Source organism: Lissotriton vulgaris, chromosome 1_2 (assembly GCF_964263255.1).
Source record: "Lissotriton vulgaris chromosome 1_2, aLisVul1.2, whole genome shotgun sequence".
In the NCBI taxonomy this organism is placed as follows: Eukaryota; Metazoa; Chordata; class Amphibia; order Caudata; family Salamandridae; genus Lissotriton; species Lissotriton vulgaris.
Genome location: NC_141686.1, coordinates 96,024,065 through 96,051,213, shown reverse-complemented (window position 1 = coordinate 96,051,213; position 27,149 = coordinate 96,024,065). Strand labels below are relative to the sequence as shown.

General features: G+C 45.6%; 1 protein-coding gene across 1 annotated transcript in view; it reads left to right on the top strand.

The window, feature by feature from the left end:
• Positions 1-24,728, top strand: part of ATP6V1E1 (ATPase H+ transporting V1 subunit E1) — a 184,012-nt gene extending 159,284 nt beyond the window's left edge. The window contains exons 8-9 of the mRNA XM_086952897.1: positions 1,681-1,768; positions 24,131-24,728. Coding sequence (XP_086809023.1) covers positions 1,681-1,768; positions 24,131-24,193 — 151 coding nt within the window. The 3' untranslated portion in view covers positions 24,194-24,728. The remainder of the gene's footprint in view (positions 1-1,680; positions 1,769-24,130) is intronic.
• The last annotated feature ends 2,421 nt before the right edge of the window (positions 24,729-27,149 follow it).

Below are 27,149 nucleotides of genomic sequence, written 5' to 3'. Positions count from 1 at the left end.
CTTTAAAGCATTCCTCGCTGATTGCCAGCGGGGGATGTTGAACAATAGTCGGGCGGCACAGTTTTGGGTGACTTGAAGTTTTTTCGTCACTGCTACCGGGGCTCCTAGATATAAAACGTTTCCATAATCCAGGCGAGAGAGTATCAGGGCCTGGACCATGACCCTTCTTGCCTGGAGTGGAAGTAGGGGGAGCACTTTACGGAGCATTTTCATTAGCCCCATACAAGTAGAGGCAGTTTTGGTGGCTTGAACTGAAAAATCCAGCGCTCTATCAAGCCAGATTCCCAGGCTCTTTATCTGGTCCGTAGGAGGAGGGGGGACACCGAGGCATAAAGGCCAGCTAGAAGCTAAGGAAGTAGGGGAGGAATTACCTAACATCATGATCTCAGTCTTCTCCCCGTTGAGTTTGAGGTGGGAGAGTTGCATCCACCTAGCAACAGCCTCCAGACAAGGGCCCAAGGTGTTAGACGAACCCTCATTGTGGTCCAAAGAGACCACAAGTTGGGTATCGTCTGCGTAGGTGACAATCCGCACACCAAAAGGGAGGACTATCTTCTCTAGAGGCTGCATATAGACATTAAAAAGTGTGGGGCTCAAGGAGGAACCCTGCGGAACCCCACAGCTAAGTGGATGCTTTGATGATGCCACCTCACCCTCAAACACCTGAAAAAAACGTTCCTCCATGAAGGAAGTCAGCCAGGTCAAGGCCGCGCCCGACACCCCCATGCCATTCAAACGATGTAGTAGTGTGGCATGGTTAACAGTGTCGAACGCGGCACTGAGGTCAAGAAGTATAATGGCTGTTTTTCCTCCCTGGTCCATTATAGCTCTAGCTGCCTCTGTCACTGCCAGAAGTGCAGTTTCCGTACCATGCTGGGGACGAAATCCCGTCTGGGAGACCTGTTTGAGACTTTTACACCGAAGACTAAATTCAATATTGCAGTCACAGATGCTTGCTGTGTCAGTGAGCTGCAGACTGTCTGTTCATCCTCACTTTACTTCCTTCTTTACAGATAAGTTGGTCCTTTCAAGTAGTGCCTTTTGCCTGTCGAGGCTGGAGAGCACTTCCAAGAGTTCTCTTGATACAGTCTGGTTGCGGGAGGGATTCCCAAGCTGGATTTAATATGTTGATATTCCCGATACTACCATGGGTAGTAGGGTACCAAATGATTACAAAATAGCTGCTAATTTTTTCAAATGTTTTTCGATAAGAATACATACCTAAGCTGACACATTCTTTGCATATGGAGCCTTCTGTAAAGTGCAACTTTTTCCCAATTTTGACAGTAGTGGCTGCACAGAAATAATGAGTCATTCTTATTTGGCTAAACAGTGAAACCTACAGTGTAAAATAGTCTGTTTTGGATTGGGTGACCCGAGGGTCACAGTTGGTGACTGTTGTGGAACCATGTGTTCAGTATTCTGACCACTCCATATGGTCAGTAGTTTTTTTGAACGACGTTTTGAGGGACCAGCCTCCCTTCATTCTAGGATTGTGAAATAACCAGAATTATAAAATTCATTTCTATACAGGAAACTGATAATCTCTTCCTGAGGCAGATCACTTTTTGCATCCTACAGAGGAATAAAAGGGAACTTCTTGTGGTCTGGTGCTTGTCTGGGGTGCACAGGATGGCTGTTAAGACGCATTGACTGTAGCATGTTATTCTTTATTTCCAGTGCCGGAGGAATAGAAATGTTCAGCGGCGATGGAAAAATCAAGGTCTCTAATACACTGGAAAGCCGGCTTGACCTCATAGCTCAACAGGTGAGATTTAAAAAACTCTCTTCTCCATAATCTAGCTTCTTTTTCGTAGCTGCCTGCGTTTTTTATTCTTTTCATTGTCGGCCATACTGGTTATAGCCCTACTACATATTAGGCTTTCCATTCTGTCTAGAAATTATATGACACATTTATTTTTCTTTCAACTATGCGCAAAGTCATCAATTGTCAAGTATGTTTCATATGCCACATTAATATTGCCTCCTCAGCTCTGACTGTGCATCTACCTAATTTTTTGTTTTTGTTTTGTTTAAACCTGTTTGCTTTTCACTTTTATGGTTAGTTACAAAAATAAAAGGATTCCAGGAACACAGTGTACTTTAACAACGTCAGTTAACAATTGTACATTACCTTGCAATAGCAACATGATAAACTACCTTGTTGCCAATATTTAATGAAAGCTGAAAGGACATTGACACTTCGAGTACCTGGATACTAATGAAAGGCAGTCTGACAGGAGACACATATGCAAATCATAAGAAGTGGTATTACAACTGGTTGCACCTTACATCGAATGAGCATTTACTGTTTGTAGCAAACAATAATGCACAATGACAGAAATAAACAGCTGAGGGCCTCCATCAAATACCAATTAGTGTGGAGAAAGTAACTGTCATGTCAGCCCTGTCTTCCCCCCCCCCCCCCCCCTCCACTCTCCCCACTAATGAATCCTACCCCATCGAGTTCCTAAGTGAATTACTCATGTCTGTCGCCGTTATCTGGCAAGGGGCGCATGTCGTCCACGTCAATCCCGCCAAAGGAAGCAACTACAGGGGGCAGCAACTCACGTGTGTCACCTCCTGATTCATCTTCACAGGGTAATTGGGCTTCAGCAATGGGGGAGCATCTGAGAGATCTACGTAGAGATCAGCCATATTACGGCATATCCGCTACCGGCCAATGGATATTTACAGAACCCCATGGCATCTTCCGTATGTAATGCTACGCTCTCCTCATGGGCTCAGTTCGTAAGTTGCAACATCCAGGCTGCGAGGTGTGGAGGGTCAGGTGACTCATCTGCATGTGATCAGCCACTTGGCTATGATTAGACCCAGATCTATAAAGCGAGAAGTGACTTTGTGCTTTTTACCCCACTGGTATAGGCAGAGTATGCACACCTCCCATGTATGAGTGAACTCTCAGGACAGTGCACCAAATGAGCATGGACCCCATACGTTTTAGTCGAAGAGCAAGGTCTTGGGGTTCTTCCTGAATTGCGGCAGCGATGGTGATTGCCTGAGGTGCAATGTGTTGGGTTGCCAAACTAAGGGGGTAGTGAACAGGTCAGTGTTTGTGCCAATGGTGGACCGAGCAAGTGGAAAAAGACAGGATTTATCCCAGTTGACTTTTAGGCCAGAAAGCGTAGCGAATTGTCTGCGAATGCAAGCCATCTTCAGGGATAGAAGAGATGGCTTTCAGCTATATAAGAAGATCAAGTACACACCGTCGCCTAGGGGTACACCCCACCCCACGCCCTGTGCGCGCACGTGAGTTGTCAGCAGCTCTATCGCTAGGTAGAGCAGTAGGCCAGCACGAACCCATGCAGCAGCAGAGTGCCCCCTCTTTCAGGTGCAGTGGCAGGAGCAGAAGCAGCTACGGGGCAGTAGGCTAAATAAGACTGGCTCAGATTCATAATCTGCAGCACTGGGGGGCAGCAGGTGAAGAAGTCTGGCAGAGGCGCAGCAGGAACACTACCCCTTTACACTCTCCCCAACCTCCCCCCGTGCCTCAGCCTAGGCCCGATCTGGCCTCGGGGCCCCTCGCCACTACCGCAGGGAGGAGTTGGGAAGAAGAGGGCATGCAGGAGATCAGCAGTCCTGCAGCTACCAGGCTCACTCACTCCACAAAGATTCCCCCAGGCGGCAGCTCTCTTCTCCACACTCACCGTGGCCCTCTCACCCACCAGATAGGCTCGCGTCCACCTCTAGGCTCCAATTGCCGACACACCGCTCCAGGCCAGCCAACCTCGGCGACCAGCCGCATAGCCACCCAATCGCCACCACGGGCCTGCGGTCAGGTCAGCAAGAGGCGCCCGGGAACACTGGCAAGAAAGTTGCGGCAGCACCAGGAGCGCCCGACCGCACAGAGCTCACGGTCTCGCTGCCATGCTGGTGTATGCTGCAGCCTAACTCGGCAACAGCGAGGCGGTTCACAGAAGGTGATCTGCGTGATGGCGGGATGCGCTGACAGGGGATCACCCGAGGGTCCAGGCAACACAGGTCAGAGCATTGGATTGCAGCTCTAGGCTAGGGTAATGGCAGGATAATGGGGAACGCATTCATCTGGGCTCTATTTGCATCGGTTTCATACCAACCTTTGGGATCTAGTTTAAAAGACCAAGTAAATGTAATTGTCTAAATCAGTACCCCATTTAAGAGCCCTACAGTCACGTGCTCGATAAAGGGTCTTCAAAAACATTTGGGCCCAATTGTCCCACACTTAAGCGTGCTGTATGTGTGTAAAACATTGCTATGAATGGCATCCCTGGATCAAAGAATGAGGAGTGGTGAGATTTGGCCCATGTAAATGGAACTTACAAAGAAATTGGCCAGTGTGGAAGAAATTGCAGGTTTGTTGCTATTCATCAAACATTTGCAGGCAACTTCTCACCCTGGAAATATTTGTCAATTTGTAAACTTTCCCACTACAGGAGTTAAATGTTTTTGTGTGGCCATGGGTAAGGAATACGCATTTTCAAAGGGAAACAAATCTATTAGTCAATAGGAGTGTAGTGCCAGAGATTTCAGAGCAGGCAATGGGTCTCATTCACAAAAGTAAATTTACACTTTTGTTTAAGTGTACTTTTTTTTTAGTTGGTATTTTCAAACTACGAGGTAATAATACATTTATAATAATACATTTACGACTGTGGAGACTCCTATCTTTTTATGTGCGAAGTTCTCCGCCCCAACTGCAGAGCCTCCACACTTGTGAACTTACAAATACCTTGTAGTTTGTGAAACAACTAAAACAACATAAACTTACACAAAAGGGTAAGTTTACCTTTGTGAATAACGCCTAACATTTTTTCACCAAAACAAAGGTTCAAGTGAAAAACTTTCCAAGAACAAATTCATTTCTGTATGCACAGACGTTTACACATTGGAGTTCTCCTGGATATTTCTGACTTGTAATAGTATAGACTTTTGGGGATTCTGAAAGATTCCCAGGAGTAACTTGTGAACTTTATTGGCTTGTGTAGGTGTTACTGAGTGCCATGGAGTCTTTTTGAATTCCAAACAGATTGGAAATTTACCTCCAAAGTACAAGATAACATTTCTGACTTTTGTTCTGGGGCATGTTTAAAACAAATGTATTCAGACTATTTTGGTGGAATTGCAAGTACATTTTCTAGACCCAATCCACGAGCTCCCTCTTTTTCTTTTTCTGCCATCGCCTACAAAGGTCTGTAATAGAAAACTGTCTTTCACTGCCTATGCTCTTTGTTTGAAAAAATATTTGGATTTTTTCCAAGCTTACTGTCTATTGACTGCGACCATTTTTATGTCTTACTTTAAGCAGCGCGTGCACTGTTGCTTGCATGAGCAAGGCCAAAATACTGCTTGCTTTCTCAGTATCCTTTCACTGCTTGCATTGTAGGAGTTACTTTTTTCCATTTTATTGAAGCATTGAGTGCATGTGTTTGTAAGCTGTTTAATTTATGTGGTTCTTCTCGGCGCTCCGAGTCATCTTTGCCCCATCTGTGGCTTTATCACCATAAACTATGTGGTCATTTGGAGTATTTCATCCTCCTGATGTGTGTACATTCGATGTAGTGCGTTTATTTGTACTCCGATTTGCTGGTGCAACATTACTTTTAATTCGGAATTGTGTATAATTTGCATGCAAACCACATGCTTAAATAAAGGCTTTAAATTGCTGTAAAAACATGCACTAAATAAACTTTATATCGTAGTGATAGAAGTGTGTTTTAATTGTGCATTTTGTAAATAAATAAACACAAATCACAATTAAAACTGTTACACCGATAAATCAGGAAAGAGGAAGTAGCATTATGGCCAAAGCTGCCGACTTTATAACTGGTGAACCTGGTTCTCATCTCTGCACCTGCTCAACATCCTGTGATTATGGGCAAATCACTAAATATGTCTGTCTACAAAAAATTAACGTGTCCCTGTGTAATTTAACTGGTGTTCATGCGACTGAGTGCTCTGGACTATCTTTTGGAGAATGAGATGCTCCCGCGGTAATGGAATGGACACCCTTCAAGAGATGTCTCTAGTGCCGCTTTAAGTATCCCAGGGCTGACCTCCACTCTATCTACAACTTGCGCCTCTTGCCGGAGCACGAGAGTCGCTCTGTCTGTGCTCGGGTTTTCACAGCAAGAAGACTTAATGCCAGCACAAAGTCTGACAGTGGGCACACCGCAGGATGACCCAGTCATCTGTAGAGATGCTTGACCTCTTCGACGGGGCTTACCCCTGGGGAGCCTAAAGGAGAAGGCATTGAGTGAGTCACCGGAGCTCCTGGCTCACCCGCCCAGCCCCAAGTGCATTGGCTCCAACACCTGAGTCGTGTGAGGAGGCGTTCCTGGAAGAGGAAGAGAAGGCTACTAAAGACTGCTCATCCACGTCGGTCAGCTCCGTTCGAGGTGCGAGTACTGTTGATGCCCAAGACCTCATCATACTTCATAAGTGACCGCACATCGGTGGCGAGCACTGCCCCTCAGGAGAACGGCATCGAGCCCAGTGCCGAAACTACTGCCACCTTTGGGTGTGCTATCTCATCTCGTAAGTGCTGGTCAACACTTAGCTGAGTCTTTGGAGCTTGCGATTGACTCAGCCAAGGCTTTCAATCCTCTACCTGCCTCGACCCTGAGAACGCCCTTCGGTCCAGGCTCTACCATTGAAGCCGAAGGCACAGCAGCATTAGCTAACCTTTGAGCCAAAGCATCCGTCTGCACCTAAGCCTGTCTACCTTGACATCAAGGGACACCCCATCCTCGAGAGGTTTCAGCAGGAGCTGGACAAGAGACAAAGGAGGATCCCCATCTATCCATTCATAGGCAAGATTATGTTCTCTGGTCACGCCCTGCCCAAGAAACACAAACTTGATGTTGGAATTCAAGCCATGACCACTTCCTTTCCCCCGGTCACCTAGGAGGCCTAAGGACAAACTTTCTCATCCTCCTCCTACATCTTCACCCCCACGGTCATATCCTGTGCCTTCTCAAAGTCTTTCTCCAACACTGGCAACTCAAGCCCTTATTCTCTGTTTTAGGATTTAAAAACACATCCCGGTCAGGGCCTCCCGTTTGCAGATGACACTATGGCGTACCAAAGCGTTATCCTAAGCAGTGCTCCCTCACATAAGATAGACATGCCTGCCACCCTTGGAGAAGTTGACTTCCTGATGGAGATGTTGAACAGAACGTTCTGTACCCTAATGCCCAATGCTCAAGGGGATGATTAACTCTGCCCCATAGATATTCATGCAGTAGGTCAAGTCTCGTGTGGTCATGCCATGTATCGAGAAAAAGTACAAACCAGCCCCCTGTGACCCACTCTACATTAGGGTCCTGTTCTCTTCCTAACAGTGGTGACCAACAATGTGTCAGGTAGATCAGCAGCCCAGACCACTCTAGGGATTTCTTCCCCATTGGAAGGAGATCACCTCAGACCAGTGGATCTTGTCCATCATCGAGCAGGGCTACTGCCTAGAGCTCATCGCCACCCCACCAAACATTGCGCTACACACACATTAGGCTGCTACACAAGGAGGTTCAGGTGCTCCTGTCCAATGGAGCCATGGAGCCAGTGCCCCACCAACATCAGGACAAAGGTGTCTACTCCGTATGCTTCCTCTTTCACAATAAGGACTGGTCACTCAAGCCAATTTACCACCTCTGTCCTTTTACAGATGCATCCTATCAGAACACTTCCACATAGTCACCCTACAGGATGTGATTCCCCCTGCTGCAGCAAGGTGACTTCATGGCCACCCTTTGCCTGAAGGACACCTAATTTCCGTCCTGCACAGCCTTGGGACAAGGCCAGACCGTAGTGGGTACCCAGTGTTTTACCGGTGTGCTGGAAGGGTGGGGGCTGGTTTTTGAGTGGTAGGGGCCGGTTTTGCTACTGGGGCTGGTTTTGGAGCAGTGCTGCATTATTGACCCCCTGTAATAAAAGCGGCAGCAGAGGTGCTAAAGTGGCCAGGGGCAGTACTAAAGCGGCAGCACTGCTTCTCACTAGCACTCCTCGCCTCAAGTCCTGCTTCCATGCTTTTACAGGTGTGCAGACATAGACCTTTTTTCACAGCGGAAAACGCAAAACTGACTAAACTTCGCCGCCAGGTTTCCAAGCTGGCAGTTCATCTACTGTGCTCTGTGAATGAAGTTGTCCTGTATCTTTGCCTACGCTTTTTCCCCCTCTCCCGCTCATCCCATACATGGTCCGGAAGCTGAGGCAAACATCCCTTACCCTCATCCTTGCGGCTCCAAAGTGATCCAGACAACTATAGTTCTCGACCCTGTTTGAGATGTCCATTGCCCCTCACAAGAAGCTTCCCAGCAGGCCAGACCTTCTCACTCAAGATCACGGAGAGGTAGACATCTAGGCCCCATGCAGCTCAACCTAGCGATTTGGCTCCTGTGGTCCTAAAGTTTGGTTTCGAGAAGCCAGTAGTCTCAATACATGCACTTGCTTTGTTGTTCTGTGGAAACGTATTATTCACTGGTGTACCCTAAACTACGTTACTCCGCTCACCCCTTCAGTGCAGGACATTATTAAGTGTGTAAACCCCCCCCCCCCCCCCCCCCCCCCCCCCCCACACGGTGTTCTCAGTCTGGAACCTCGTGATTGTCCTCCCCAGACTGATGGGGTCGCCTTTCCTGCCAATGCATACATGTCATCTGTAGTTCCTTTCAGGTTACCTTGCTCATAGCAATCAAGTCACTCAAGCTAATCAGTATATTGCAGACCCTCATCCTTCATGAACCTTTTATCTGACCTTTCACAAGTTTTTGCTCGAGGTGGCTTACCCTTTACCTCTTAACCAATCTACTGAGTTCCTAGTCTTTTTGTCCTTGACCTGTCTCAGTAGCTGAGAGAGCACTTCTTATGCTTGACATTAACAAGCTCTTATGTGCTGTTGGTGTTGATGGGTGCATATCCTATTGGTGGTCTTCAGACATGGTAATTCAATGATTGAGTATTGTAAGCACTTAAAAAATAATAGTTCAATAATCCATCCAGGGTGTGGCCAAGATTGCTAGTTGAGGTTCTTTGTGTCTTCCTTTACATTCGCACTTCCGTAGGGTGTTGACTCCACGGACACAGATATGTATCCCAGGCACATGACACACCATGTTAGAATAGAGCACACCACATTGTTGCCGGCAGATACTGGGGCCCTAAAATGACGACTGCATTTGATGACAACTGACCAAAGATTGGCGGGTACTGGGGTGCTGTGCTTTGTACGTAATTGGACATCTGGGACAGCGCAGTGGGAGAGAAGGAGATATGCAATAACCCAGATGGACACATGGTGTGATTTCTCCAGGCTTGAAATCTGCTGGGACCTGTGAGGCGGCTAACAAGGCCCCTACCCTCAGCCTCCATACTCCCACATCAAAGGAAGAACATGCCGCCTATTTGGTGCTCATGTATCCCACAGTATAAAACGAGCATTGGCAAGTAATGCAAATAGGTTTGGCTTTAAAAGATGATCTATGGGGCGATGTGAAGCATTACAAGTAGATAGCGAAAGAATGGATGTGTATTTGCGTAGAACAAATAACTGTAGAATAATATTGATGTAGGGTAAAAGGTCAGGTGACAGTTGCACCGTCAAGCCAGAAATAAAAAAAGTAGGATAATTGCCCTCCTGCCATCAGTGATGCTGCAAGAGAAAACCACCATAAATCATCTAGTTATGTAAGACAATTTAATAGCAAGTGTGTACCCTTGAAGGTTCAACCCCTGGCAGCTGAGTAAATTAACAAACTGATCACAGCTGCGTGAGAGCAGCCACTTTTTGTGAAATCACACAATCTTCCCAATCAAAACGTATTCTTGGCTCCCAACATTTGGGAGGAGTGCCCCTCTCCTGGTGTTTTCACATACTTGTCTAGCAGCTGCTGCGTTATCAAGCCAGACCATAACTACACACCATTGAAAGCATCTATCTGCCACAGATTCCTTTGGGCATCGGAACCTGACATAATTCTGTTGTGACTCACATTAATGATGCTCAGGCCAGTGATAAGCGCTGCGGATTTATGGTCCGGTTTATCCCTTCTGTTAACTACCTGGGAGAGCTTATGTTTTACCTCGAAAAATCAGTCCACAGCTGATCGAAGGAGGTGGAGGTATTGAGGCTAGAAGTAGCAATGTATTTTTTTTGTAAAGTTTCAAAAACCTTTATTTGTGAGTTCAAACAGATGCAAACAGTGACAAATTGTGATAAGGAAGTGCAGGAGCATAAATGTGAAACAGGATGCGCACTATCCGATCAACGGTACAAGACTAATCATCCTGTTAGAGCCCACCAAAGTACCCATTAGGGCCCGCTTTAGTCCATAGAGTCCAACCTGTCTTCCAGCAATTGGTGCTCAGCACGAGCCAGTGCAGTCACTCACTAACAGAAGGGATGCAACTGAGCATCCAGTGAAGAGAAGGAATAAGGGGAAGGGTAGGGGGAATGGGAGGGACCTCTCCGGCCATACCGAAACAGAAAAGAAGAAAGCTTTTGGGACTCAGTAAGCAAAGGGAGACCCCCTCCCATCGGACGCCCAACCCATCTAATTCTTGTCTACCCCTCCATGGAAGGGGCTCGGGCTTGATCAATGCGGTGTTCTTGCAAAAATCTACGCAAGGGTTCCCATATATCCAGTGGCTGCACTAGAAATAGCAATATAAGAGCAAAATGTTATGCTTCACATCGAGGACCTTGAGAACCTCTGTGAACAATATAACCTCAGTATTAAGGAGTATCATTCGAAGCGGCAGGTAACAATATAGTAAACTATGTCAAGAAGATGTTCAGAGCTCTTCTCCAGGTGGTAGAAAAGAAATCCATGAAGTTGGACAGTTCAGACAGAATGGCAAGGTCCAGGACACAAAGACGTAAGCCACATCCTGACCAGTCTTTACCATTTTCAATGGATGGTAGAGATAAAGTCGAAAGTCAGTAGCTCAGAAAACACCTGCCTTTACATTTAAGTGAGCCTTACTTTAGCTTTTCCAGGTTATGCCAGCCACACCTTGCAATAGAGCCATTAATTCCAGGTAGTAACAGATCACTGTAGCAAAAACATTGACTACTGCTGGATATATATTTGGCCTCATTTTACAATTAATTAGCACAAAAAAAATCATTTTTCGATGGAGAAGACATTCTACATTTATTTGAGGACTGCAGTAGATGATGGTGGAAACCAAGACTCCCAGGAAAGGTCGCTGACAAAACTAGAATCCCAAAAAAATGGGAACAAAAAGTCTTCAGAAGGATCAATTCCAAATGAAATCTGAAGGATATGGGCTGAGAGGCAGGTTGTTATCGACCAACTGAGAAGAGTTGTTGTTGCTGTGAGAATTCCCTATCACCAGTGAGGTGTTAAGAGTAAGCTGACTGTATAAGATTGAAGTATATTGTGACTTAAAAGGGGTGGAATATGGTGGGGAAACCTGGGGTTTGAGTGATGGCCACTATAGGTCTCAGATTGAGGGTATGACTTTGCCCTTTGTGATGAAGGACTGATGGGCGAGAAAGACGCGTTTTTCTTGTTGAAAGTTTGGGTTGTGGGAGGGGAAATACACCAGCCTATGAAGTCTTATATACAACAGTGGTAGGGCACACAACTCCGTGTTCTAGGGAGCCCTCTAATTGCCACAAAGCTCAGGAGAGGCCGCACGATGGCACAACATGTCACTCAATCACAGCCATGAAAGTCATTTAATAATAATGCCCAATGGTTAAACTCGCTGGCAAAGAAAGCTGGGGGTCCTCCACAGTCTTGAGGGAGAAATCTTTATGAGGCAGGAAACACACCTACTCCGTGAAGATGGCCCCAAATGTAGGCTAAATGTTTTCATAACCATTTCTTCTCGTCTGGCTCGACAAAGAAATTGTGAGTGTTTACTTCTAACGTGTTCAAATGTAAGATACGTTGGTTAGAGATAGTCAGCGAGTAGATCCATCAGTCATTCTGCAGACTGGACACAATAAATTCATAGTCATTAACATCTATCCTTCTAACTAAAACTAGGAAACATTCCTCAAAAACACTATCCGATATCGGGCACAATGTGGAAGGTGACGTCCTTATAGTGCTGCATGGTACAAGGGCGTGGTTGGCACAAAGGGTGGGCTTGTGGGCATTGGGAAGGTAAGGTTTGGACCCAGAGCATGGGATTTAAGTATATATGGTGAACCCAACATCCCAACTTGAGTGTGCATACTTCTTAGTGGCACATAACACTTGTGCTAAATTAGACCGTTTTTTGGCCCCAACTTTGTTGACACAGTTTCTCACTAGGATATTGTTCACATAGTATATTTGACCACTTCCTGATCTCCCTTATGTGAGCATTGATGGTGGGCTCCATGACGACAAAACACTGGAAAAATATGGATGGGCTATCGCACATCAAAAATAAAGTCCACAACTGCATGAACATTGCCAACTGCTTGTTGGGTTGCCCTGAAAGCAGTCATTTGAGGCATCTTGATTTTGGCCCATGTCAAGATGAAAAAAGCTAGGAAAGAAAAAAACTAGAAACACTAGAGCTAGTAATGTGCTTGACTGAGCTAGGGATTGCTCACCTGTTGCCTATTTGAATAGTAGAAGGAGTACTGGACTGCGAGCACGTTGGAGCGGCTCTTCCTCTTGCCTTCTCATTCTACTCCTCGCGGAACCCGCTCCGCGGGTCCCGCATCGCCTGTGGTCATCTTGGACTGCGCTGTTGGAAGCGCGCTGTGCTGCAAAGCTGAAAGCCTGACACGACCAACGCTGATTGTGCTTCTGTGGCGGTGGTGATTGCAGGGCTGCGAGCAAGGGCAGGCGCAGGACTACCAGTCCCAGGAGCGCCTGACCCTCGGCATCTTGATCAGCTGACCCGCTCTCCCTGCTGGCTCCTCCCCCGCCTCAGCGCAGCTAAAAACCTGCGTGTCAGTTTCCTTTTCGGATTGCTCACCTGTTGCCTATTTGAATAGTAGGAGTACTGGACTGCGAGCACGTTGGAGCGGCTCTTCCTCTTGCCTTCTCATTCTACTCCTCGCGGAACCCGCTCCGCGGGTCCCGCATCGCCTGTGGTCATCTTGGACTGCGCTGTTGGAAGCGCGCTGTGCTGCAAAGCTGAAAGCCTGACACGACCAACGCTGATTGTGCTTCTGTGGCGGTGGTGATTGCAGGGCTGCGAGCAAGGGCAGGCGCAGGAATACCAGTCCCAGGAGCGCCTGACCCTCGGCATCTTGATCAGCTGACCCGCTCTCCCTGCTGGCTCCTCCCCTGCCTCAGCGCAGCTAAAAACCTGCGTGTCAGTTTCCTTTTCGGATTGCTCACCTGTTGCCTATTTGAATAGTAGGAGTACTGGACTGCGAGCACGTTGGAGCGGCTCTTCCTCTTGCCTTCTCATTCTACTCCTCGCGGAACCCGCTCCGCGGGTCCCGCATCGCCTGTGGTCATCTTGGACTGCGCTGTTGGAAGCGCGCTGTGCTGCAAAGCTGAAAGCCTGACACGACCAACGCTGATTGTGCTTCTGTGGCGGTGGTGATTGCAGGGCTGCGAGCAAGGGCAGGCGCAGGACTACCAGTCCCAGGAGCGCCTGACCCTCGGCATCTTGATCAGCTGACCCGCTCTCCCTGCTGGCTCCTCCCCCGCCTCAGCGCAGCTAAAAACCTGCGTGTCAGTTTCCTTTTCGGATTGCTCACCTGTTGCCTATTTGAATAGTAGAAGGAGTACTGGACTGCGAGCACGTTGGAGCGGCTCTTCCTCTTGCCTTCTCATTCTACTCCTCGCGGAACCCGCTCCGCGGGTCCCGCATCGCCTGTGGTCATCTTGGACTGCGCTGTTGGAAGCGCGCTGTGCTGCAAAGCTGAAAGCCTGACACGACCAACGCTGATTGTGCTTCTGTGGCGGTGGTGATTGCAGGGCTGCGAGCAAGGGCAGGCGCAGGACTACCAGTCCCAGGAGCGCCTGACCCTCGGCATCTTGATCAGCTGACCCGCTCTCCCTGCTGGCTCCTCCCCCGCCTCAGCGCAGCTAAAAACCTGCGTGTCCGTTTCCTTTTCGGATTGCTCACCTGTTGCCTATTTGAAGAGTAGAAGGAGTACTGGACTGCGAGCACGTTGGAGCGGCTCTTCCTCTTGCCTTCTCATTCTACTCCTCGCGGAACCCGCTCCGCGGGTCCCGCATCGCCTGTGGTCATCTTGGACTGCGCTGTTGGAAGCGCGCTGTGCTGCAAAGCTGAAAGCCTGACACGACCAACGCTGATTGTGCTTCTGTGGCGGTGGTGATTGCAGGGCTGCGAGCAAGGGCAGGCGCAGGACTACCAGTCCCAGGAGCGCCTGACCCTCGGCATCTTGATCAGCTGACCCGCTCTCCCTGCTGGCTCCTCCCCCGCCTCAGCGCAGCTAAAAACCTGCGTGTCAGTTTCCTTTTCGGATTGCTCACCTGTTGCCTATTTGAATAGTAGGAGTACTGGACTGCGAGCACGTTGGAGCGGCTCTTCCTCTTGCCTTCTCATTCTACTCCTCGCGGAACCCGCTCCGCGGGTCCCGCATCGCCTGTGGTCATCTTGGACTGCGCTGTTGGAAGCGCGCTGTGCTGCAAAGCTGAAAGCCTGACACGACCAACGCTGATTGTGCTTCTGTGGCGGTGGTGATTGCAGGGCTGCGAGCAAGGGCAGGCGCAGGACTACCAGTCCCAGGAGCGCCTGACCCTCGGCATCTTGATCAGCTGACCCGCTCTCCCTGCTGGCTCCTCCCCCGCCTCAGCGCAGCTATAAATCTCCCTCTTGGTAACGCAACGCGGGAGCGCGCCGGGAGAAGCCCGGGACAAGGGCGGGACCGTCTGAGGCCGTCAGAGGCTGAAGTAGGCTGGGCTGGGCCCCCCTCCCTTTGATCTCTGGTATTAATTAGTTTGACATTGTCACTACAGGCTTGTATTGTATCTTAGGGTTCTGAATTATATTTTATATTTGTTACTATCTATTACTTTTTTCCGTAATCCAGTCTCATGACGGCTAAAAAACTGCGTTCTGGACGCGTTCTAGTAGGGAGATCTGGGTCTAAAACGAAATCTAACCCTTTACGTAATAAAATTACTTCTTCCATGCAATTGAAATGCCAGTGTCAGCTTTTCAATTTATGGGACAAAGGGAAAGATAAGTCAATTGATCTGCAGCCCCTGAGCGAAATTCCAGATTCTAACGGTTCGGAGCCGGCTAATATGGTTATTAATGTTTCCTCTAGCCTGAGCTTGATTCCTAGTCCATCCTTGCCTATACCAGCTAGCCCCGAAATAGTAAGGGGTTCGCCTTTGTCTTCAAACAACTCGCAATTGAAACAGAATTCTCTCCTTGAGTCTTCGGGTTGTAAGGTTTTAAAATCCAACAGTATCGGCCCCCCCCAAGCATCTCTTATGGAAGTTCCTAAAGTTATAGTGAGCACTAACCCTTTGTCAGTTTTGTCAGTTAAATCGCCTCTACTAGGAAGTGATTTTACATTACCTGACATTGATTTAACAGCTCATAGGGATCGGTTGAGATCCCTACAGGGGAATTCTAGGGGTATGCCTAATTTGGATGAAGTAATAACCATTTCAAGTACCGGCCCTCTAAGTAGTACACCCTCTAATAAATTAGATTTTTCCCTTGCTCAACTAAACTTTACCTCTTGTTCTGGTCCCATTTTGAATAATTTAGCTGAGTGTTCTCCAAGTATTAATGGGAGGTTAATCTCCAAGTCACTGTCCTCTTTGGAATCTATATTATCTTCGATTCTGAGTTTCCTTGAAAAGTTTGTTGGAGGTTCTGAGTGTATTTTTGACACGGTAACTCAAATTTTACAAGTTCTCTTGCTAAGTAAGAATGGTTTAGTGTCAGATCGCCCTCCAACATCGGCTACTCTGTTGGTGCCTCCTAAAATGAGTTCTCCTACTACTCAATCAGTGCTGGATTCAGCTCAATCTCCTCTTTTGACGGAAGGCCAAAAAGCAACGAATCCAGTAGCGCTTCCAGCTGACCCTAAGTTCTCCAAAGCGGTCTCGGCTGGTGCTAATTGCATAGCTTCCAATAATGATAAGATAGAGGTAGTATCAACGTCCCCACTCATACATAAAATTGAAACTCCCTCTCTCTTTCCTATATTTTCCTTGCCGTCAAACAAAGAGGAGGAGATCCCTAAAGCAAATTCTGGAATGATTGAAAAATCGATTCCCCCTAAACAAAAAAAGATCAGAACAAAGAAGAGAAAACCCATTCGAAGATTCTCTAAAAAAAGACAGAGAAAACTTCTATTTGATAAGAGTGCGGAACCAATACTAGAAGATCTCCCTCAGGCTGAGCAGTCTTCTACCCCTCATGAAGAAGATATGATTGTTTCCCCTAAAGGGGAACTCCTGTCTATAGGTTTAGGTCCCATAAGTTTCACTAACCCTTTCCTCCTCAAGGTCACCTTACCCTCCGTCAACCCTTTCCTTTCATATTGCAATCCTCCAGCAGGGCCCTTCCAAGTTGTACCCAAGGTTACTTCTCCCTCTGTTAATCCTTCCCTCTCCTCTCTCAATCCTTCAGCAAGACCCTTCCGGGATCCTTCCTCAATTGTAGTCATTCCTCCTAAAGAAAAAATAAATGTAGATACTTTGTTTCTTGATTTTTCTCCCTTATTTGAACCCGATTTAATTCTAAATAGATCTGCCCTACTTATCTGCTTCAAAGAGATTGAAAGTTTAAAATTAATTCAAACGTCTGATTTGGACGTAGTATTCCTTCTTAACTCCTTGGTAGGGAGATCTATAAGATCCACAAGGGTGAAATTTCAATCTAAAGTTGTGTCAAACCTTATTCTACAGTGGGCCGAGGAATTACAAGTCAGAGGGATAGATGTTATGCCATACTTTGGGGAAAAACGAACTCAAAGTATTCTTTCCAAATTATCATCTCCCTCCAATACGGGTGTGTTGTTGTCGGATTGGTCTAGTTTTAGATCGGAGGACTTAAAAATATCTGTGTCTAGGAATGAACGGCAAGTTTCATATAAAAATCCTCCTCTTAAACAAACGGTGAAGGATGATCAGTCTAAATGGAGTTGGTTACCTGGAGTTCTAGCGAGTAAATCTGCTCTCTGCCCCAAACCGCATTCAAATTTTTAACAGAGAGCTGAAGCTCATCTCATGGAACACTGCAGGTTTTAAAGATTATAAGGAGAAATGATGCTTCTTGCATTCCCAAAAGGCAGATATAATCTGTTTACAAGAAACATGGGTGGAAGGTAGATTAGCTTTAGAAAAAGATTACTTTGTTTTGGAAAACAGCGCAACCACCTCCAGAAGAGGCCATGCAAAGGGAGGAATAGCATGCTTGTTATCAAATAGATTACAATGGAATTATTCACATTATCTCGATCCAGGGAAACTGTTCCAAGCAATAACCTTAAAAGATGTATTTGAGGATTGCCCTAATAGATCGCTGGTTGTGATAAATATCTACATTCCCCCAAATTGTTGCATTAATGATGGTCTAAAAACGTTGTTCTCTTTTTTAACTAAAACAATGGACACTTCCCCGTCTCCTCATGTATTAATGTTTGGGGATTTGAACTGTAATATATCCAATTGTGGGTTGGATTTGTTTAGAAATATTCAAAGGGAAGAGTCCCTGAATATACCATCGGCTCAGTTACCTGCCAAAATTAAAACTAACAAAAGAGGCAAACTTGTTCTAGAAGGTCTACATAAAGTTGACTGTTTAATAGTAAATGGGAGGCTTCCTTCCGACACCCCGGCAGCCTTTACGCATAAATCAAGTAAGGGAAAATCTTTTATTGACTTTGTTATGGTAGATTATGCTTTTTTTCCCAGTTGAAAGATATGAAAGTCATTGAGTCTATCCTTAGTGACCATAATGCGTTGATGCTTACAGTCTCCGTCACTCTCCCGAAAGTGGATTCCTGGAGTTTGGATACAGATTTGGTGAATTTTGACTCCAACTCAGGGAAATGTTTCTGGAATTCTCGTTCCTTCGAAAGTTTGGTGTCTAACTGTCGAGAATTTATCTCTCTGGGAAGGGAGAGAGCTGTTGGGATTTGCTAATTTTTTAGAATCTGTAACTTCCATAGCGAAAAAGAAATCATGTGTGAAACAATCTTTTGCAGTCCCTCATCCCCTACGGGCTATAAATATAGAAATAAATAAAGTTATAAGGGGGCAGTTCTTATTTTTTTACCCAAGAAGCCAAGCACAAGTTGTCAATTTTAAAAAGGAGAGTTAGGCTTAAGGCCCGTTTAAAACGCACCAAGGAAGACGCTCTTTGGATACAACTGAGGGAAGCTTCTTACAACGGCCAAGCCAAGACTTTCTGGTCTTCAATTGGCAAGGGTTGTGGTACCAGAGCCAGTCCCACTCCTATTGCCATTGAGGAACAGACGTGGGTTCAATACATCGAGAATTTGTACAGTAACAATAATTCACAAGTATACAAAGTGGAATTTAATAATGTCTCACGTGTATTTGATTGTCCAACGGAAAAGGAAATTGAATTTGCGATTAAGAATATGCGTTCCTCTGGTGCGATGGGTCCAGATAAAGTCCCAATTTCGGTATTAAAACAACAGAGTGAACTTTGGAGCAAAATTCTCTTTCCAGTGTTTAAATTTTGCTTTTCCAGTGGAACAGTCCCCCCCCCCTCCTGGAAAGGAAGTATCATTGTTCCTTTATATAAAAAAGGGGCAAGAGATCTTCCACAAAATTATCGTCAAATCGCTTTACTTGATGCCATTGGTAAGGTTTTCGCAAAATGTATTCTTATTTTAATGAACCAATGGGTAACTGAATCCAAAATCCTCCCCATTGAACAAACAGGTTTCAGACAAAATCACGGAACCCTAGATAACTTGACGGCATTACAAGTTATCACGGAAAAATATGTGAAAGTACGTGGTGGGCAGGTATATGGCGCTTTTATTGACTTCTCCACCGCATTTGATAAAGTGGATAGAATATTGCTGTGGAGAAAGTTATTTGATTTAGGTATGCCCCCCTTTCTTATTAAGTTAATTCGCGCCCTCTACTCAGATACCTGGTGTAGAGTTCTACTGGGAGGTGAACGTGGTTTATCTAAAATAATTTCTACTTCTAATGGGTTGAAGCAAGGTTGCCTTCTGGCTCCCTTGCTATTTTCCCTCTATACAGTTGATTTACCCGTTGCCCTCTCAGCCTGCGCCGGTATTGCCCCGTCTTTGGGTGGAGTCCCAATAGCATGCCTTATGTATGCAGATGACATCTTGATTTTGGATCTCACCCCGAAGGGCTTGAACAATCGGTTGCAAGCGCTTTCTGAATACGCTGAAAACCATTACCTATTGATAAACACGACAAAAAGTAAAGTGATGTGTTTCTCTGGTAGGAAGAAACCTAAATTCCCTAACTTTCCTTGGGTTGTGGGGGGTCAAAAATTGGAAATTGTGAAATCCTATACCTTCCTTGGCAAAATTGTCACAAATAACCTAAGTGACAAAGCACATATAGACAATAACTCTCGGAAGGCTATTTCACAGGGAAAGAGCCTAGTTTCCTTGTATACAGCCACAGGTAGAAGGCATTTTTCTATTCTTTTAGATGTATTTAGAGCGAAAGTTCCTGCCTCCCTGTTATACGGAATCGAGTTAATTGATCTAAAAAAGTGGAGTTTTTTAAACTCAGCGGAAGGGAAAATTTTGCGTAGTTTAATGTCTGTTGGTACAGCAAATTCGACTGCTTCTCTGAGACAGGAACTTGGTATACGCAGTAGCTGGGTTCAAGGTTTGGCCAGTATTATACGTTGGGTAGTAGGTTTATCTAAAAGTGAGTCTAATACCTTAAGACATCTTATAAAGAATGAATTACTGGGAAACTTTAATGACTTTTCCTTGATTGTAAAAAATTTCAGATTTGCCGTGGCACAATTGAAATTGGATAAAGAGATTTTATTTTCTTTATCCTCTTATCAATTAAAAACCATCTTGAAGTCTGCCACATGGGAACTGGGGTTTAGTCAGGATAGAGATTCCCGACTGTTGAAAAAAGGTTGTACTCCTGTTATTGAGTCTTGTATTTTGCGGAAAGCTCAACCTTATATGTACTGGAACATCTCTCATGGCGTTAGACGCTTAGTGTACTTAATAAGACAAAATCTGCTTCCGTTGAAGGTTCTCTGTGCCAGTTGGTATGGACATTCGGCACTCTGTGATCTTTGTCAATTGTATGACCAGGACTTAGATCATGTTATTTTTGTTTGTCCTGCCCTGATGCCTTTCAGGCGTAGATGGTTAAGACCAATTTGCCTCCAACTCAACATTTTATCAGCTTCTTCATTTAAGGCGGCCATGATTAACCCACCTAATGAAATGTTTTGTTTTAAACTGTACAATTTTTTTTAATGTTTTTTGGACCTGTATTAAGATGTTTTCTTTTATTGTTGTTAAATGATATCTTATGTGCTTCTTGTTTTGTATGTATATCTTTGCTTTTATGTGGACCTCATAAAGAGTTCCTTTATCATAATAAAATAAAACTTGAAACTTGACTGAGCTAGAGGTAGTTCACAAAGGACAAGTTACTAACCTTTGGTGACTCATCTGATAGAGACATGATCTAGCTGCAGATTCCTTACCTTTGAACTTTCCAGGCATCAAACTGGATCCGGAGGATTTTTCTTGAACAGTACCCCTGCACGCCAGTAGGTGGCACCGGTTGACTCTGTGGGATGTAGATGGTGTTGTGTTCTTCATTCTGACATCAGTGTCGTCTATATAGATGCCACCTCAGCGCGCTGATGTCAGTATTTTTTTTTACGACTTTCCACGCCAGAAGCGCAGAGCCGTGAAGGTGACTGACAGTAAGTGGGTCGGTAAGGAATCTGCTTCTAGATCATATCTCTATCAGATAATATGTTACTGGTGGCTTGAATTTGCGTCCCTGATGACTTTCACTGCCCACGAGGCCATGCAGGTGAGGTGCTGCAGCCAAGGCAGGGAGAATTCTAACCGCTTGCCCCAGTGCGTCACCGACAGGTGCGTTATAATCCGAATTCTGTACAGTCTGTCGAGGGGTGGTGTGTGTGAGCGATGTCTTACTGAGGTGCCAGTCCACCTGGCCGTTTTCCTAACCTGCCTTGGGTCCTCAGACCTTGCAGGGCTCATCTCCGTGGCATCCATTGCCTTCACAGATTTACAAACGAGAAGAGCCCAGCATTTGCACCAGAAGAGGGCATTAATGCAGGAGGGGAAAGGCCCATATGTTGTCAACACCGTGAGATTATATCGAGACCTTCACCTCACAGGACATTCAACTCTGTTAGCTTTACATTTCATTGGCGCAGCAAGTATACTTCTTTTCACCACATAAGGTATCACCCCTGAATATCTTTATTCAGGTCACTGGGGTGGGTGGTTATACTAATTGTCCATCTAATGGGGGACCAGAGCTATCCATTTGAACCACAAATGAAACGTAAGCCATCCGTTTACAGCGCATGAGAAAAAAGACACAACCATTCACATGGTTCTCCTTAACTGTTCCTCAAGTTCCAAAGGCAAAACCTATTGGCTGTGCCTCTGCTTGTTTCTTGGTAGCTCTCATTTTCATGTGATAGCGTCTGAGTGCAGCCTTGTATGTAGTTCAATCTGTGGTGTCGTGGCTGGCTTTGCATTTTCTTTCTAGCGGTTTACAGTTTCATGTGTCTCCGGTTTCTGTGTACCAGAGGGCATGCTTTTTTTTTATCTTCTATACTGTTGGGTCTGATGGATGCGAGAGAATCTGTGCAGTTCTTGATCCAGTTGTTGATGTCTTTGTTGAGATTGTCTGTGGGGCATGTCTGATCTATGCTGAAGGTGCTAAGCCAGTCTGCTTCTGTGATTTTGCCCCAGCAGCGGCTCGGAATGCTGAACCTGGGCAGGGTGTTGGCGTTGAGGTGTTGATTTGGAATTGGATGATGGAGTGGTCGGTCGATGTGAGTGGTGCAGTTGAGTTGTATTTGATACTGTCTCTTGTGGTGAAGATGGCATACAGTGTGTGTTGGTTCTGGGGTGAACTGGGTGAGTCCGATGCTGCTTAAGCTTTCGAGCAGTGCTATGGAGCAGTGGTAATTTCGGTCTCCCAGGTGAAAGTTGAGGTCCTAAAGGAAAATATAGGCTCTGGAGTCAATAGTGAGTAAAATTAATACTTTGGTATGAGGTTTTTAAAGGTGGCTCATAGTCTGTGGTCTTTAGGCAAGGGTTCCATCCAGGGTGAAGTTTTAATTGGGTGTCGTCTATGGATGTTGTGCATTTAATAGAGTCCTTGTAAATAATAGCGAGTCCTCGTCCTGGATTGTGAAGGCAGTCCTGTCGAGCGATCTTGTAGGTAGCTGGGATTTCTGTGGTAAAGTCGTGAGACGATGAGAGGTTGAGCCAGGTCTTTGTGATGAAGAGGGTGTTAAATGCTTTGCTACTCAGCAGGTCCCATATTTCGGTTGTGTGCTTGTGGAGTGATTGTGCGTTGAGAAACATGCATTTGAGTGGGTGTTAATCTGCGGGTTTGTTGTGGCGTGTGTTGTGGTGGGAGGTGTATGCATTGTTGGCCCTTATGTAATGGGACGGGGTGTTGAGGATGTTTTTAGTATTTGGGGGGGGGGCTGTGGGTGGGTGGCTGCTGAAGTACTTACAGTGGGTGCAGGTGAAACCTCCTACCGCGGTGTGCGGCGCAGCACAACAGCAGTTGGGGGAACAGTGCCCTGGGTTTAGTGTCCTATGTAGTGCTGCAAAGAATCGCTGGGTAGTGATCGGACCAGGGTTCCTGGTGCTGGGCCCGGTCCTGCTGCAGAGTGGTGCAGACGGGCTTGCCTTCGGTGCACCCGTTGGGCATCCATGTTGCAGCTGCCATTAAGGGAGGGGGGGAGTGCAAGATGCTGTTATGTCATTTGATAGGTGATGGGAAACTCTCCATTCCCTTATGTGCTTCTTTTTGTGGTGTTCTCATTCTCACTCGTGCTTTCCTGGTGGTCTCTCTGGCTTGTGCTTCTCCCCTCACACCCTCCATGTTCTGATTTTCCTCTCCCCCATCCTCTCCGTTATAACCCCCTCTCACCTGCAGTCTTTATTTTTAATTGGCGCGATCTCGCTAAAAAAACTTAATTTTAACTTACCAATCCAAGTTGCATCTTCCATCTTAGATAGGCAAATATAAAAAAAATTAAAGCAAATGGCACCCACGTCATGTGTATGATTTATGATACATTTGCATGTCAGTGCAATTATATTGTCCTTTTTATTACTTTTTATTTTGACAACGCCGCCTAGTTTACAAATGTCGTTCAGTCCCACCAGAAGCAAGTGGCACAACCAACAGGTCCCAAAAGTAAGACCTATTGGCTTTGCCAATGCTTGCTTGGCATCAGCTGCCCTATTCCCGAAGATCAACTCTTGATGGTAAACCACTACGCTGCAGTGAGTGCCCTTGGTTGCTGGAGTTTGGCATTCTATATCACTGTTGACCGTATCGCATTATTTCGTAGTGGGAAAAACTAGAAATGCATTTTATTTCACGATTTGTCACAGCTTAAGAGGGTACAGGTTTATAACCAGCAAGGCAGTGGCAACCCCGTGGCAAACCCCGATTACTGCCATTAACTAAGTGTGGGCCCACACCCAGTAAATGCGTGATTCGGGTAGTTGCAGATTTTTTTAGTTTTGTTATTCTTTAAGACGCTTCTGGTTTGTTTTGGATCTGGAATCAAGCAATGAAATAGTCATGCGTAGTATGTGGCTGGAGCATTGGACAATTAACTATCCTATAACAGAAGGCCAAAGTAATTCTCTTCTTTTGACATGTTTCCGATCTTTTCTTCCACTAAACCAATGTCCTGTTATATGGAAAAGAAAAAAACATTAAGTACTGCAGCTCCATACTTTCTAGCTCTTAGGACTGCTAGCGTTTGGTATCATGGGCATATAGCTTTTCTATCAGCCACTGACAACACATGACTGATGACTCCGTATGGTAAATTAAAGGTGTTTGAGGGACGTGCATGCTGCCCACTGGTCACTGTTGTATTTATGGCGTTAGGAAGGGTGGTTTTCTACTGGGATCGATTAGTCCTATTATTAATTATTTCTTCCCAACCAACTTTGTTCTTGTATTCTAAACAGATGATGCCAGACATCAGGAGCGCTCTGTTTGGTACCAATGCTAACCGAAAGTTCTTGGACTAAGGTTCTTGGATAGACGGTAGTTGGCTGGACCTGTACCACGACTGTATGGGACATGAGCATCGGAGAGAGAAAGAAGCGATGAAGAGAGTGGTCTTGAGCTTGTTAAAGACCATCAAATGTTTATGTACTGTATCCTGCTGGCTCAAGTATGAATAAATCAGTCAAGATATTTGTAGTGTCGGGTGACACATCCATGGTGTTAATGTGTGTACTGCATTAGATGGAAATTGCCTCCCAACTTCTGAAGGATCTTCCTATATTATCGTCTCCTGGAAAGTCATCCATAATGTATGACGTGGGAAAGCAACATCCAATTCATAGAATATTATATTTTATTTAGCTTACTGTGGTCTCTTATGTTAAAGGCTGTATATTTACACTCGGTTGTCTACTGCCTTTTCTTTTGTTATTAAACGCTGATATGCATTCCAGGCCAGGTTTTGCTAATATGTATATGTGGAGAGAAACTTGCCAGCTCTTAATTGTCCCATGAAGAGTTCGGTTATTTATTGAAATAAAAAGTGTGTGACCTGTGTGTTTGCTTTTCCTTTCGGAAAAACGAAGTTTTAGAATACAAACGTAGCTTAATAGACTGTTAATGCCTGCTGGTCTACTATCTTTTCTGCACAGTAGTTCAGAAGTGCCTGCACTGGGAACGAAAAAAACTTTTTAAAACTATCCTATCTCTATAAGTGATTTGAGAGCCTAATTCTAGTGTTCCCTTCCTGCCTACTGTTTTCCCCCCGTAGCATGTTTGTTTTCATCTTAGTCAGGCCTACATATAGTATTAATGCACAAAATGCTGAAAAATAGAGATCTCATCAAGTCGTCTCTCACTTTCACCTGAATGCGCTAAGTGTACATTTAACATATCATTTCCCTCTATGCGCTTTTGGGGAGGTTTTTGTTGTAACTAAATTATTAGTAAACATTAAACCAAACTGAACCAAAGCCTGTCAGTTAGCTTGTACACAGTTATCAGCGTTTCACCCCAAAACATGGATATTACCGCCCTTCCTGCTCACTGCCTTGTTCCTACTTATCTGCCTCTCAACAGGATACAGGTGGGTGCTTCTGCACTATATCTTGTCGCTGTGACACCACCTCATTGATCTGGCCGAAATGGGTATCGGATCGATTGTGTTCCCTTTCAAAGACAAGGCCTAGCAGCTTATGCCGGATGTTCCTACTGGGGCATGACCGGGAAGGATTGATCCTCTTCTATCATGTCAGATGAACTAAAAAAGAATGATATGGGCTGCCATGAGATTAATTACTAATAATTTTTTATCAATTCAATCATTTCTGATAATGACGTGTATACTGCTTCAGAGTGCAGACAGGCAGAGGCTTTCAGAAAACTCCGAGTGGTTCCTAAGCAAGAGTGTAGTAGACTTCTTTACAAAGAAGTGACAGAGCGCGGCATTAGACTTATTCGCTTAACGCCGCACTCAGGCACTTCTGAAACGCAGGGCTGCACTGTATTTACGAAAATATGGTGCAGCCCTGCGTTTCCCCCCTACGCTGGCACTATTTTCAGCTGCCTAGCGCCAATGCAGGCACCCTTGCACCATAGTGCAAGGGTGCCTGCATTTGGGCAAATGATTGTTTATGTGCAGGAAGGTTCCTGCACATAAACAATCACAAATGTTATTTGTAACTCCTATGTGTGCTGCATTGTACAGCACACTTAGAAGTTGCATCTCGTCATTTCTTAAATGATTGTTTATGTGCAGGAAGGTACACCTTCCTGCACATAAACAATCATTTATGGCATTTTGCCGTTTCTGTGTGTGCAGCACACATAGAAACAGCAAAAAACAAGCATTTACAATGCAACGGTCTCGCCTTTGCAAAAGTTAGAGCTATTGGCATTGTAAATGACAACATTTTTATTTATGTGTTGGCTTTGAAAACAGATAAATAAATGGCATTGTCATTTACAATGCCAATAGCCTAATCTCTCATAAATGCGACACCTATTGCATTTGCACACACACACACACACACACACAGAGCCACACACAGGGACAAAAAACCGGATCACAAGCAGGGAACAGAGGCACAAAAAAAACGGATCACAAGCAGGGAACAGAGGCTCGAAAACCAAGGCACAAGCAGGCAACTGAGGCACGAAAACCGGGTCACAAGCAGGCAACAGAGGCACCAAAACCGAGGCACAATCAGGGAACAGTGGGACAAAAAACGGGTCACAAGTAGGGAACAGCACTCACAATGAGGGAAGGGGGGGGGTCAGAAAAGCACGCACAACGAGGGAAGGGGGCAGAAAAGCATGCACAATGAGGTAAGGGGGGCACAAAAGCACGCACAACGAGGGAAGGGAGTGGGCAGAAAAGCAATCCGTAACAGAGGCAAGAAAAGGGCAAGAAAAGCGAGCACTCACCAATGGAGAAGAGGGGCGGGTTCAAGCCACTAGTAAGAAAACAAGCCTTAGCAGGCTTCGACCTAAAAACAGCTTCTTGGTGCTGGAAAGTTGAGCTAACATGTTCACACACAATACACAAAAATAACAGAACAGAAGCTAGAAACATATGAAGGTTTTTAAGAGACTTACAAAGCTAAGATAGTTCTCAGTTTTGCTGCGATTGTCGGGCAAACTGTTCTGGAGCTGAAGACCCAAGTTAAAAAAACATTTCAAAATAGCACCCTTGAAAATGCTTATTGTTTTTTCTGACGCCTGAACCCCATGTGGCTTATCACTGATTTAATACATGTGCAGAGTACTTTCAGCCGAGTTCATCCTCCAGCCCTAATCAAACGGAACGGAAAACAGAGTGAAAGGGAGAAAGCAGGGGTGACCCCGAACCTGCAAGAGGGAGCTAAAGGCAGGGAGTGTCTAGTGTGGACTGAACTGGCACGAGATGAATTCAAACTTAGCATTCTTGGTATTCGCACCCTGACCTTTGACAGCGCCAGTCGCATCTTGTTAAGAACA